The 14,571-nt window shown below is 43.9% G+C and overlaps 1 protein-coding gene across 1 annotated transcript in view; it reads left to right on the plus strand.

Annotated features, from left to right (window-relative positions):
• The first annotated feature begins 1,961 nt into the window (after positions 1-1,961).
• Positions 1,962-14,571, plus strand: part of PDE8B (phosphodiesterase 8B) — an 80,018-nt gene continuing 67,408 nt past the window's right edge. Inside the window, exon 1 of the mRNA XM_059837175.1 lies at positions 1,962-2,021. Within this exon, the coding sequence (XP_059693158.1) occupies positions 1,995-2,021 (27 nt within the window). The 5' untranslated portion in view covers positions 1,962-1,994. The remainder of the gene's footprint in view (positions 2,022-14,571) is intronic.

Genomic DNA, 14,571 nt, shown 5'->3' on the forward strand with positions numbered 1-14,571 from the left:
TATAGTTGCAAATGGTCTTGCTTCCCTAAGTTTTTCTAGGAGTATTTTCCAGGAGTAGGTTGGACTGCCCTCTGATCTTCGATCTCATGTGTTTGTTCTGTTACCAGAAATAAGCTGGGGAAAAATGGCAGTGTTCATACCTTTTGTCCTTGCATGAGAAGTTGTCACTCAACTGAGTAGTACCCTTACCTTTATCTGTGAGTTCTGTGAAAAGTGCTTTGCTTCTGGAGATCTCACAGTCTGTGTAATCTGATTTTCCAGGCTAGGGGGCCTGTGAGAAATCAGTCTGTCTCCTAAAGGGGAGCACATTCAGTTGCTGTAAGCTCAAAAGGCACTATACAGCCATGCAGAGCAACCCAGTACAATGGCTAAGAAGGTGGTAAGATAGGTAGGACCTGGTTGCCCCCCCCCCCCCCCAGCAATCTATCCATACCCATGTGGAGTCTACAGGCTGAATGAACTGCAGACTGGGAGTTCTTGGCTTGGCAGATATCATGTTGCCACTTTAGGAGTAAAAGTATTGGTATGCAGCAAGCAGTTCAGTGACTCTACCCTGTAGGTTTATGAAATTTCAGGTTGCCTTCAGGGATGAGGTGCAGAGGGGTAGCTGCACCTCTCTGTTGCTGCCCTTGGAGCATGATGCCTTGAATACACCACAGCTTTTTATACTCTCATTTGCAAAGGACTTCTGTGCCTTTTGTGCAGGTATGTTTTTAACACACCTATTACCACAGCTGGTAGTGAAGGCGCTTCTTGGATGCTTCTTGGAGGACATCACAAGTCATCTTCATTGTTTGTGGAAATAAGCAGATTGCAGCTGTTGAACTAAAGACAGAGCTGTGCAGCTCAGAGAGAAACGTGTGGTTCTGCCACCACCAGATCCCTCACAAATTGGTATGCTTTATCATGCTCTTTATGGGTGGGTTTGATTTTTTTTTTTTTGGAAGTGTTGCTTTTGAAATGTTTTCTATTCCTGCTCTGGAAATTGTTTTTCTCCAAGCCTGACATAACTACAACTAATTTGAGATACCCTGAGACTACTGTATGCAAAGGATATGCAATTTTAATGTTACATGAAATAGAATGGTTTGGTTGTTTTTTCCCTGCCAACTGCTGGACCTAAGGAGCCTTCACTGTATGTCTAAGATAAATCACTTTAGTCATTCCTAGAGTAACTCATTCTTCTGTGTGCTACACTAATTCATCTAAATGTAGAATAGAAAGCAAAAATGCCAAAAAGAGAGTCAGACTTTCTAAACTGTGTCTATTTGTAGAAAGCCATGACTTGCACATCTATATACACTATTTTTTAGTGCAATAGCTCTGCGTTAGACAGTATAACATTATAAATTATAAGAAATTATTCTTTCTGCTGTATCTGTCTCATTAGTTGTTCAGGATCAATTGTGTTTGTGCATGTTTGTTGCATTATTGCAAAGACATGAAAAAATTAGCTCATTTCTGTACAATGAGCTGGGTAGTGTTTTCTTAAGCAATAACATTGGAGCATTTTCAAATGCATCTGTTAAAATATTTGTATTCTAGCAGGTGCAGAAACATTCATTTGTAAACTTCGTATTAACACACGTTTTGCACAGGTGTATTGTTTTTTGCCCCAGAACTGATGAGTTTTTAAAATGTCAGTAACTCACATGAAGTTTGTATTCATCATGGTTACCCTGGCTTGAGCCCTGTGCCTGTCCATCCATGCACAGGTGTCACACAAGTACACAGTCTGTGATGTAATAATCATCTTTGACAAAGGATTGCTTACAACATGGTCCTGCTGTGGAGTGCTCTAAAATAGTGAATTCATGTTTGTGTGTTTGAAGCGTTACCCTGAGAGATTACAGGCACAGAGTGATTCATGCTGCTTCCTTCTTTTGTGCTCTAGCCAAGTAACAGGATTTTGCCAAGTATTTGTAGCTCTTGAAAGCCATGTTCATGTCTTTCCAGGATGGAAGATATTCTCAGTAAGTACACAGCCTGCCAAAATGAGAAGAAGAATTTCCCTACAATGGGTAAGATGAATATTCCTAATACTATTTTATAGCAAAATTTATGTCAGTGAATACTCAACAGTAAATTCCCAAAGCTATTAGTTGTTTTTCATTTGTGGGAGACAGCAAAAAGTACAGAGAACTTTGCTTGAGCTAGAGAAGATTTTTTATTTTACACTACTTTTAATATGAGTTTTCTCTGCAATTACTTTTTTGGTTTTTTTTAAGAATACAGTGCAAGTGAGGAATTACTGAGCTCCTTTAAATTGTTTTCAAATTAGAGAATGTCTCCTTAATCTGATTCTATTAGTGGCATGGCTTACTACAGAACCAGGAATGGACCATACAATCCACCACTGATGCATAATGATAGAACAAAACAATGTCCTCATGCTGACCAAAGGACCTGTCCTTTGGTGTCCTAAAAATAGTTGAAAGTAAGAAAAGCTCATCTGAAGTATGTGGTGAAATGTATGTTCCCTATTCTAGACCAAAATATCTTAGAATACTTAATTTTTCTAGTCTGACTCCTTGAATTGGACATTTCACTATCTGTAGTTCTTCAGTGTTGTGTAGTGTTCTCTTCTGATTTGCACTAAATCTAGAGAGAAGTAATATCACTCATGAGTATTTGCCTCGTGTGATGTTTGTGGCTTTCTAGGTTGTAGTTTACAAATTTTGCTGTGCTATTTCTATGCTATTTTTATATTTAACTACATTTTTTTTTGTTCATAAGAACATAAAATAGTTCCATCCGATCACATGTGTAGCAACAAATGGATTGTCTATCAACCAATGAACCACTCCAAGGCAAGACAAGAAGCTACTGTATATATCAGCTGATGCAATTTATAACATCAGCTGATATGTACTTAAAATATATTGGAATTGGCTGCATACAAAGATTATACTGTGAAAGATTAACTATGGCAAATTGAATGATTTATACATTCTCAAGCCTGTAGATAAGAGGATTAGTGAAGTATTCTGTAGCCTTTCACTCATGTTAGCAGTCCTATCATAGTCAAATGCTATCAGGACTGTCTGAAGTCTGCTGGAAACTCTTTGAACTGACACCCCTCACTCTCAAGTGACCAGCAATTCTATTTCATTCCCTGTGGTTCAAGTCCAGGCTCAAGAAGAGGTACTGTGACTGCCTAAGATCCAGCTACCTAAAAAGCAGCGTAAAGCCCACAGCTTTGTCACCTTTCTATTTTGTATGAAATGGCAGTGAATTGTTCAGGAATGTAAATCTGTAACTATTGTTACTATTTATTAACATTATTATTATTATTACTATTACTGAATGGCGTTTGCTCTCTGAAAAAAATGGTTCCTTAGCCACAAGCAATACTTTTCTGAGCACACATCACATGATAAATCTTTGTCAGGCAGTGTCCTGTTCATCCAGCTGTGCTCTACTAGACAGTATTGTTAGATATCTGTTTACTTCAGCTCCTAACATCAACCCTTACCTGTTTGTTCTTGTGATGATCTGAAAACCTGTGGAGAGATTAAATTCTAGTTGGTGAATAAGGACTGCATTAAAAAAATAATGAAGGAGAAATGCAGGGAAAGGGCTGTGAGGAAACTGCAAAAAGTCTATATTGCTGTATCCAAAACTTCATGTTGGGGGCCCTTGGAGCCCCTGTGTCCAGATGAGAACCCTGCCTTTATTGTGATGCCATGGCTGGGTAAGATACTCCTGGGTTTTTATTGCAAAGATAGCATGGCTGCACAGAATGGCAAGAGTATTTAACTAGTCCCTAATTTGTCCACCTGGGGAAGCAGGGTGCCAGGGCAGACTGCGATGCTTTCTTCTCTGACAGTTACTGGAAATAACTGGGCTAAGCTGATTCTGGGATTTCCAGTTGTCTGACTGATCCAGGAAGTTTCAGTGAAGTTTATATTCATCATGGTTACCTGGCACTTGTGCAGAGGTTCTGAGGAAGGAAGATTATACCTCCTCTGAGACCAAACAGGGCTGCAGTGCCGGGTATCCAAGATTATGGCTGTGTGCAGCTGAGGCTGTAGCTAGCCTCCCACCCAGCTCATCCATGCCAGAAAAGGACCTTGAGAGAGTGTCAAGGTCTCTCACATGAGTTCCCAGACAACAGCCCTTGCAGATGTATGGCCACAAAAAGAGGGATGTTCTGACCTGCTTTTGAGGACATTTCAATATATGCACTGTCTAGCATTTCTGGGGAGCTCAAAGATTTGTATTTGCTGACTGTGTGTCTTTTTCACTAGAAATAGGGCAGATCTTCTCAGTCCCTAGCCTCAATCTGACATAACCTGCTGATCAATGCTGGTTCTGCTTCTTATGTCTAGAACTAATTTTCTGTACAGGTTTGGTTCATTTGGTTTATTTTGTGTAGTAGTTGGGGTTTTTAGTGGTTTTGGTTAGACAGTTGCTGTGACTTGACCACTACTTGTCCCAAAGCTCACAGTACTCTTTAACGTTGCTCTGCTATTGTGATATTCACATACTCTCCACTGCCTTGCATGCGAGCCTTAGATTTTTTGGGGGTATGGATTGTTTTTTATGGTGTTGTCTGAGTATCTTATAGAGTTCCCTCTTTGAGGCCATGTGTACCTTTACAAAGCATTGACAATATTAATGAACTCTGCAGAAACTGTGGTACTCCAAAAGGAAAAGCAGACATTAGCATTTTTAAGGCGTGGGGGGAAGAGTAATAAAGTGAAAGAGTCAAACCCAAAGATGTCATTCCCAAGATGATGCTTTCCATCTACCTCGTATATGCTGTATACTAGAGTAACACAAAGATGAATATAGGCTGTTTGAAATATGTTTCCAGCCCCACCTCTGTCAGTTTAGATTTGCTCCAGATCGTGGCTATGCTACTCTTTCTCAACTCCAGGCAATTTGTGTCCCTTCTCCTCGAGTGTGAAGCTGGGTTTTACTGGAGGATCCTGAAAAGCACCAGCAGCGAGCTGAGCTATCAGTTCTGCATGTTTTACCTCTCTCTCTCAAGGAGACCTGTGTAACTCTTAGCCATGTGAATCAGGCTAGTCTCAGAGCACTTGGCTGGCCATACTTTCCCCGGACGCTTTACCCCATTACTAAATGTTCCCTATCAGGGCAAACAATGATCCAGCGCAGGGGCAAGAGAGGAGGCCCATGGGGCAGGTAACTCGGGGAAGCCTTTCCGCTCTCCTTCCTCACGGGAGGCTCGGAGGCGAAGCTCATCTTGCTGGAGCGCTTCCAGCAGAGCGGGGCCGGGCGCGGGGCGGCGGCGGGAGCTGCGGGGGCGGGCCGGCCCTAGGAAGGTGGTGGCGGCCGCCGTGCCGTGCCAGCCCTGCTCACCTGGGCAGCGGCGCCAGCTCTCCGGCGCCGCTCCCTTCCGCTCCTTGGAGGATGAACGGGCCGGGGAAGAAGGTAAGGGGAAGCCGGGAGCGTTAGGGGCTGGCGGGACGACCTCAGGGGCTGCCCCCTGCTGCAGGGTGCTCGAAGCCGGGGCACCACGGCGTCGGGTGCTGACACTTTCCGGGAGTTCTCCCGCTCCGGCCGGCGGGGCTGGAGGAGATGTGTCCCACCGCCGGGGCCGCTGCGGCGTCTGCCCGGCCCCGCTCAGGCTTCGCCGGGAGTTGTGCTCAGTAGTGCTCGTAGCCCCAAAGCCAAGAAGTCAACATTTCCGATGGTGCCGTGACCACCCGAGAGGGATTTTCTGTGCAGATATTTGCGGAAAGCAGTAAATCAAGGGAGGAGGGTTCTGTTGTTGAAGTAATAACGAGCAAAGAACAAGCTGCTTTTGAGGAAACGACCACCAAGTGCTGCTTGGGGGAACTGTTCCGTGCTGTCAGGAGAGCTGAGCTGCACTTATTAGCTTTGTAGTGCTGTGAAGTATTTGATTCCAGCCAACACAAAGGCAAACCAAAGGGTCTGCTCGAGACCAGCAGCCTAAGCCTTTTAAATGTGATGTGATCCGTCTTGTTATAGAAAATTTGCTCATAACTAGAAGTATGTGGCCACTGTCCTGTCAGAAGTTCAGCTCCTCAGGTAAATGCTAACACCTGTTGCTACTCCTAGTGGCTGGACTGTTGTTGCTAAGTGTTTCTGTATGTTACTCTTCCTCTTCAAAACGTTGTAGTAAAGGTTTGCTGTGTCTCTTGAAATAAAGCTGATAGTAAGGACAGTACCATTTTGGCCCATACTAGGGAAAATGACTGCAGGTGTTCATCCCCAGGAGGGAATCTGCATCCCTCGGGCTGCTCATCATCTCTCAGCAATGCGGAGCAAAATGCCAGGACTTCATCTTCACCTACCTGTAGGGAGGGAGAAACAACTGCAGATGGAGAAGGGCATTGAACTTCCTTGCTCGTACACAAAGCGGTGGAGAAGGTAGAGAATGAGAGAAGGCCCCCTGTCCCTCTTGCATTCTCAAAACCATTTGTGCCTGGCAACTCATACTGTGGCAAGGGTTGCTAGTGGAAAGGAAATCAGACTGAGTTTTCTCTTCAGCTTTGCTCCCTTGAAACAGGCTTCTTTCCCCACTTGCAAAATATCCATAATGTAAACTTCTGGGCAAAACTGAGCTAAGTGGCATTGTCAAAGCCTGTCAATATCTGACTGTTAAAGGAAGATCAAAGTCAAGTTCTATGGTGAGATTAGCAAGCAATTCCAGGCACCTCATTCTACCAGAGGGTAGAATACCTACCAGAGGGTATATTTTTTGTAAGATTTTGTGTCTGGGAGACAATTATTCGCAGCAGTCACAGAGACAGTGTAACAAAATCAAGGTAAATTAAAACGCAGTTTTGCTGCCGTGAGTGATTTTTCAAAGTTATGAAATTAAAGGAATTTGGGGCAGGAATTTTTTTTAAAGAAGGATTGTTTTGCTTTTTGGTTGAGTTTGAGAGAGGTCATTACTGTTAGTAATGTTCCTCTTCATCTTTGTTGAGTGAGTAATTGGATTTGTAGACTGAAAACCACACTTTGCTCTTTCTCAAGCAAAAGTAATCCTCACCTCTTGTATTTAATATATTTTTGATTTCCAAGTGCCATGATTTCTTGTATTGTTGATTAGTAAAAACATGAAGTTAGCATTTGATAATACATTATACTTTATCAAAGTACCATAAAGATGGGGGTGTTTTTAACAAAACTGTGGTGTACCAAGAAAAGTTCTGTTCTAGCTGTCATGACTATTTTTCTCATATCTGTTTAAGTTAAAAACAGTGCATGGAATCTGGATACTTTAAATAATTTTGGGGTATTAACTTTGCTGTAATCTGCGTGTACAGGATGTTATTTTTTACTGTAGTTAAGAAATTTGTTGGACCAATATGAAAAGACTGAGAAACTGTTGAGCCTAAGAGCCTAGTAATTTTTTTTTTTTTTTTTGGTACAGACTTATTTATATATTCTTAAACGGGTTTTACAGTAAATGACCCATGAATAGAGGTAGCTGTCTTCAATAGTGGGTTGTCAAGTACCAGATTTTCAAGTCTCTGTAAAATAGGACCTCTGAAGTAGTATATTCTTACTGCAATGAACTGGGATTTATAGATGATACTTCCAATAATACCAACATAAACTTCACAGTCTACTTAGAGCATAAAGCCTTAATATTGAGGTCAGAGTGACTGGCTTTGAAAGGGATATAAAGTTTTGAGGAGTATATTTTCCTCATTCTGGAGGGATTTGCAGGTGTAAACACCATAGAGAATGTATATCCTCTGCTTTCTACTGGAGAAAAACAAAAATACAAAATGCTTCAGGGAAACCTCTGGTTTCCAAAATCACTCTTATGCTTAAATTCATCATGCTGAAATTTTTCATGTGTAAAAAACTGGTTTCCTGTGAGCATAAAATTTGTTAGGATTTATATTGTTGCAGTTAAAGCTCTTAAATAGTGGAAAAACTGATACATGTGAATATTTTCCAGTTCCTGGATGCACTGACTTCATTCTGGGGCCACACTAAATATGCATTTCTGAGGGCAGATTCTGTTTCAGTATAGCTGTTCCTTCTGTATGTCCTTGGTTGGTGCGTCCTGCTCACAGTAAAGCCTTCTGCTTTAGTGCTCATCAGTCAGGGCATACTGCAGCAAGAAGATTTCAGGAGCATGACTGGAGTGTGCTATAAGAGGTGTGCTGTAAGTGGGCACCCTCTTTAAATATTCCCTCTTTCTCCTTGTTCAGTAAATCCATGGTTGTCTTCTCACAGGCAAGATGCAGGAAGAGCACTGATGGTAGGAAAAGGAGTCTTTAACTTTCCTTCAGTTCCTACTTCAGTGACAGAGCACTGAAGTATACTTCCCCTCTGCAGCCACTCACTCAGATGTGCTCCATCGTCTGCTCACACTGATCATCACTTGCTCTATGTTCTTGTGTCTCTAAGCTCCTTCTGAGCACCGTGCTTCTGAGGAGAGGATGAGAGTTGAGACTGTTGAGCCTGGAGAAGAGCAGACTCATCAATGTAAAACTGAAGGAAGGGTGCAAGGAGGACAGACTCTTTCAGTGGTGCACAGTGACAAGTCCAGAGGCAATGGACAAGAAAGAAGCTGTAAAATGGGAGATCCTCTCTGAACATTGTCAGGGTAACTGTAAGGGTGACTGAGCACTGGAATGAATAGGTAGTCCAGAGGTGTCGTCTTCATACTTGGAGATACTAAAAAATACATCCAGATATGCCCATCCCAAGAAACCAGCTATAGATGGTCCTCCTTGAGTGTGTGGGGGATTTGACCAGATGACTGTTTCAAACTCAACCATCCTTTGGTTCTAGGACTCTCTGATTCTGCTGTCAGGCAAAGCATTGTTACTCTTCACAGTTTCCTGTTGCTTTTCAGTAGTCCACATAGTTCCCCATCCTTCAGCAGCCTTCACTCTTCTCAAGAACTCTTGCACGTTGCACAGAGAGACTTATTATCTTTAGTTGTGTTCTTTCACCGTAAACCTAAAGTAAACAGCAAGAACAAGTTGCTTCTTGAGGGCTGCCTTTAGTAATGCTTCTCCAGAATTGTGACTTCTTATTCCTACAGCTTATTTTCTGGCATCAACTCCAATGTATACCTAAGCAAGGGAAATCCATGTGAGAATGGGCTGATTCCTGCAATGCTGTCTGAAGCCAATAGCAAAGTTCTCACTGAATTCACTGGGAACAGGACAGAAACTGGAATGCTGGGATGTTAAGGAAACCTGACTGACTGATTAACAAAATAACTTATCTGATAATTGATATCAATTCAGAAAAAGAGACTGCGAATATCTAGCAACACAGTTTAGGGTATGAGATAATATTTTCACCAAGCTCATTCTGCAAAGTCAAAAAATGGTTTATGTTCACATCCTTTATTAAAATTCTAAGTGCCATTGATACCTGGGGTGGGTAAATTTCCATGAAAAACATCTCAAACTATTCAGTCAACAAATCTTAGAGTCTTTTGGGTAACATCACTTACCCAAAAATTATTGGTTTTGAATGTACCCTGCAAGTGTATGGGTTCTGAGTGGCATTCCTGAGCTCCTGGCTCTCTTCCAAATCTCAGCTGTAGTGTAGGGCAGGCAGCTTGAATCCCTAACTCAAGTTTTCCAACCATTAATATGGTTGGGAAAGGAAGAGAGACTTGAGAGTATTGCAATGAATGTGTAAAAGTGGCTGCTCCTGTAATTAAGTGAGGTTTTAGGACACATTCATCTACAACTAAGTGCATTATGCTCTGGAAGGCATGAGGTCTCATGCAGAGCTGCAGTCCAAGCAGCAAGAAAGGCTGCATGGTTGAGTGATGAAGCACAGTCTCCTTCATTTTACTTATATTGAGCCTATCTCCAAGTTTATCCTCAAAGATAGCCACCAGCAGAGCACTGTGGCAGTGGGAAAACATGCAAATATGTAGCATGTGCAGGATGTAAACCACAACTTGATTTGTAAACAGTGACAGCTAGTGGGGAAAACAGTTACCTAGAAAATTGTGATTACCAGGGCCAACACGGGCTCACTGTGGTAACTGGAAAACTGAAAATACTTTGTCAAACAAATTGATGATTTCAGTCCAGTTTCTTGATGGACTAGAGCCTGTTTTATGTTGCCATAATTGCAATGATCCATGCACTGCATCAAGACAGGCAGAGGCTAAGGTTCAAAGTCTCTCTAAGCTGAGGCATTTTAGCTGTGAAACCATTACTTATAAGTAAACTGAAATCTAATTCATGAAAGTGCTTCAAGATCATTAAGAACCAAAAATAACATATTCAGACCATTTTGTTGTACAGCATCACAATCCTTGCACCAGCCATGCTTCATGGTTCTAGTATTTTTACATCATTCACCAAAACTAGGTGGAGAAACAGTGGTCAAAAATCAGGTAATATTCCAAGAGGAAAAAAAGGTGTATACACAAGTGTTCCTTGGTGACTGGGTTTTAGATAAATGCTTTATTAGACAGGAAGCATACTGCTTGGACGACATTACCAATTCTTGAAGGATTTATAATGTGCCATTTAAAACAGAGGGATTTAAAAATTAAAATCTTGCAAAGACTTAAAACCTCCATGTTTAGCTTTACACCTCCTACATAGTTTCACTGCAGTCAATGAAACTATTCACTGTGAAAAGCTAAGAAGGTGTGTAAATCTCTGTAGCATTAAACATTTTTCTTGATTATCTCACCAGGGACTGGAAATAAGGATTGGCAGCTATCAGACACCGAGGGTAAAATGGCAACTTGTGTCACTGAATATTGGCTTAATTGAAAAGCAGCATTAAGAATTGTGAAACAATTCCGGGCTTTTTTTCCTAACTTGCAGTAGATGCTATGTGGCTCTAAACTGCTCCCTTGAATATCCCCAAACGACTAAAATTTGCTCACCCAAGAGTAGGGCACATTTTGATTGTCAAAATAAGTATTTGTAACTTTTTTTTTTTTTTTAAGTATGCAGTACAACGGGGGTTGGTGGGCACGTATGTGTGTGTGTGTGTGTCTGTGTGTGTGTGTGTGTAATGTTGTCCCTACGGGATGCTTGAAAACAGACCCTCTGCCTGGATCATGAGGGGGCTGCACCAACGGTGATCATTCTTCTCACCCTTCTCCTCACCCTTCTTCTCATCATTCTCCTCATCCTTTTTCTCATCCTCCTCCGCTTCCCCCCACCCTAGGTGTACACAGCCCGCTGGTCGCTGGCACTTCGTAAGACGCTGCCGAAGAGGGGAAGGGGCTTAGCAGGTCTGGGGACCCCGGAGGCAGCGCGGGGAGCGGGCGGGGGTGACGGGGAGGCGCCGCAGGGGCGGGAGTGGCCGGGGCAGCGCCACCGGCGGGGGGAGGCGCCGGTGCCGGCGGCGCGGGGTGCGCGGCGCAGGGGCGGCGGCCCCGCAGCCCGGGCGGGCGGCAGGTGGGAGCGGAGCGGAGCGGAGAGGAGCGGCGGTGCGGCGGGGCGGGGTGGCTGGGAAGGGAAGGGATGGGCTGCGCACCCAGCATTCACGTCTCGCATAGCGGTGTGATATACTGCCGGGACTCGGAGGAGTCCAACTCCCCCCACCAGACCACCACGATCTCGCAGGGCACCACCACCCTGCACGGCCTCTTCGTTAAGACAGACGCGGCCGACTCCATCCCCTCCGTCCTCGCCTACCAGAGCCGGCAGCCGCCGCCCTCCGCCGGCCCCCGGCGCAAGGAGCGCAGGGAGTCCGGCGGCGCCTCCGCCCGGTCCAGGACGCCCCACTGCTGCAGCGTCGAGGCGGAGACCCAGACCAGCAGCTCCAGCGCCAAGGTAAGCGTCGCCGCTCCGGAGGGATCTCCGGCTGTGCCGGTGCGGGTCCCCGCCGGCCGCGGCAGAGGGAGGACGGTGCGTGGAGCCAGCGCCACCCCGCCGGAGGATGCTCGGCGGGCGGGATGCAGCTGGCAGGAGCGGTGCCCTAGTGCCCACTGACTCACCGCAGCTGCAGCGGCCGGGCCGGGCCGGGCTGGCACTGCTGCGGGGGGGCCGCCTCGCCTGGAGCTCGCCGGGGGGAGCAGCAGCCGCCGGGCCCCTCGGGCTCTCTGCGCCTTTCTCCGCCCCGAGCCCATAGCCTCGGTGCGGCTCCGGAGCGCCCTGTGCTGGAATCGGCCACGCACACCCAGCGAACGGTGAAAGGGTTTGTTTCGAGCTCTGTAGCTGATGGCAGAGAGTACTTGGTGCTGGCTTTATTTACTTCATCCCTTTTTCTTCCCGCCGTATCTGTTAAAATGAACTGTTGCTTCTAGGCGTGGGTGTTTGGCTGAGAACCGAACCACTATAATCTGCACGCGTATGCTGATGCACCTTGCTGGTGGAGGGCTGTGGAGATGCTCCTGGAGGAGCGGGCGGGGGCTGTCTGTAGGGTACTTGGGAGACCTGGGTCCCCCTCTCAGTGGCTAAGGCAGGCACTGCTGCAACCTGCCTGTCAACATCTTCACTTAAGTTTAGCACTTGCATAGAGATCATTGCGCTGGATTTTTTTTCCCATGAGGTTTGTTTGGTTTGTTGTGTTGTTTTGGTTTTTTTTAATATCAGAGTAGGTAACTTCCCTGAAAGTCTTTTAGAAATTAAATTTTGCTTTGTTGCCCCCTTCCAAAGTTTGTTAATAAAAAAACCCCCAACAAAACCGGTGTCATGATCTTAGTTGCATCTTAGGTTACTTTTCTGTTTTACTAAGAAAACAGGATATCACGTCACAAAGTAATCCTAGTATTTTGTTAGAATATCAGTAAGAAATTCCAAAGTTATAAAATGTTCCTTAATAATTTAAAAATTCAGAAGTCATCTTAAGGAAAACATAAATGGGAGAAATCACAGAAAAAAACCCCAAACACCCCCATGGCCCATTGTCAGTTTGTTAGTTCAAATGCTGAGAAACTTGTAGAATTATCTGCATTCACATTGACTGTTTTACTTATTCAGATGAGGAGCCTGCATCATCAACAACTTTAAGCAAAGTTGTTACAAAATTGGGACAAAATTAAGCATGACTGGAGTAAAACAATTCTTGTATTTCTTGGATTTGTAGATTTTTTTTTTACTAGTCAGAGTGCAATACTTAAGACAAAATATGATTTCTTTTTTAATGATTTTTTTTTTTCTCCTGTTAAAAGGAGAGCAAAATCAAAACACCTTTTCAATTGTTTTAAGTTGAGAATTGAAAAGAAAATTGGAAGAATTGGAAAAAAGGTTTTTTAGAGTCATAACTTGGTTCTCAATAGTTGTTTACTATATGTTATTCCATTATGTGCTGTTATAAACAAATATATTTCCCAACTTTCTAGTTGTTCAAACTGCATGTGTTTAGATTGTTTTGAACTTTCTGATTGGTATTGTAATGTTATGGGTTCCAACAAGGCCCAGTGCTGGGTCCTGCCCCTGGGTCACAACAACCCCAGGCAGCTCCACAGGCTGGGGCAGAGTGGCTGGAAAGGACCTGGGGGTGCTGGTGACAGCGGCTGAACATGAGCCAGGGTGTGCCCAGGTGGCCAAGAAGGCCAATGGCATCCTGGCCTGGATCAGCCATGGTGTGGCCAGCAGGAGCAGGGCAGGGATTGTCCCCCTGCACTGGGCACTGGTGAGGGCACACCTCGAGTGCTGTGTCCAGTTCTGGGCTCTTCACTACAAGACATTGAGGGGCTGGAGTGAGTCTAGAGAAGGGAAACCAACCTGTGGGAGGGTCTGGAGCACAAGTCTTGAGAAGAACAGCTGAGAGAGCTTGGGGTGAGAGAGAAGCCTGAAGAAAAGAAAGCTCAGGAGGGACCTTCCCACTCTATACAAGTTAAAGGAGTGTGCAGCCAGGTGGGGGTTGGTATCTTCTTCCAGGCAACTAGAGACAGGATGAGACGAAAAAGCCTCAGACTGCTCCAGGGAAGGTTCAGGTGGTACATGTGGAAGAATTTCTTCACACAAAGGATTGTCAAGCATTGGGAGTGACTGGCCAGGAAAGTGATAGTCACCATCCCTGGAGCTGTGCAAGAAATGACTGGATGTGGCACTCAGTGCCATGGTCTCATTGATACAGTGGTGATTGGTCAAAGATTGGATTTGATCTTGGACGTCTTTTCACAGAATCACAGAATTAACTAGGTGGGAAAAGACTTTGGAGATCATCAAACCCATCCTATGACTTAACATCACCTTGTCAACTAGCCCATGGCACAAAGTGCCACATTCAGTCTTTTCCACCCTAAATGATTCTGTGGTTCAGAATTGTGATTATTTTTGATAGCTTCACTTTTTTTTACAAATTATGAGTTTGTTAGCTGTCTGGGATTTTTGAAGTTATTTAACAACTGTTTCAATTACATAGTAGAAATATTTCCATTGTTATAAGAATTAAGACCTGTAAATTTTTTTTTTTTTTTTTTTTTTTTTTTTTTTTTTTTTTTTTTTTTTTTTTTTTTTAGTTGAGTTAGAGCTGCCTTTCTTACTGCCAGTCCTGGCATGATTTTGTACATCACACTAAAGTATTGACTACAACGGGGCTGGGTTATTACAGAACTGTCATAAAGGCAAAATAGTATACTATACTTGACAGATTATAGGAAATGGAAAAGCGTTGAAACATGTTTCTGCAGTAGTACATGATAACAATATTTATTTCCATAAA

The sequence above is a fragment of the Haemorhous mexicanus genome, chromosome Z, assembly GCF_027477595.1.
Source record: "Haemorhous mexicanus isolate bHaeMex1 chromosome Z, bHaeMex1.pri, whole genome shotgun sequence".
NCBI classification, from domain to species: Eukaryota; Metazoa; Chordata; class Aves; order Passeriformes; family Fringillidae; genus Haemorhous; species Haemorhous mexicanus.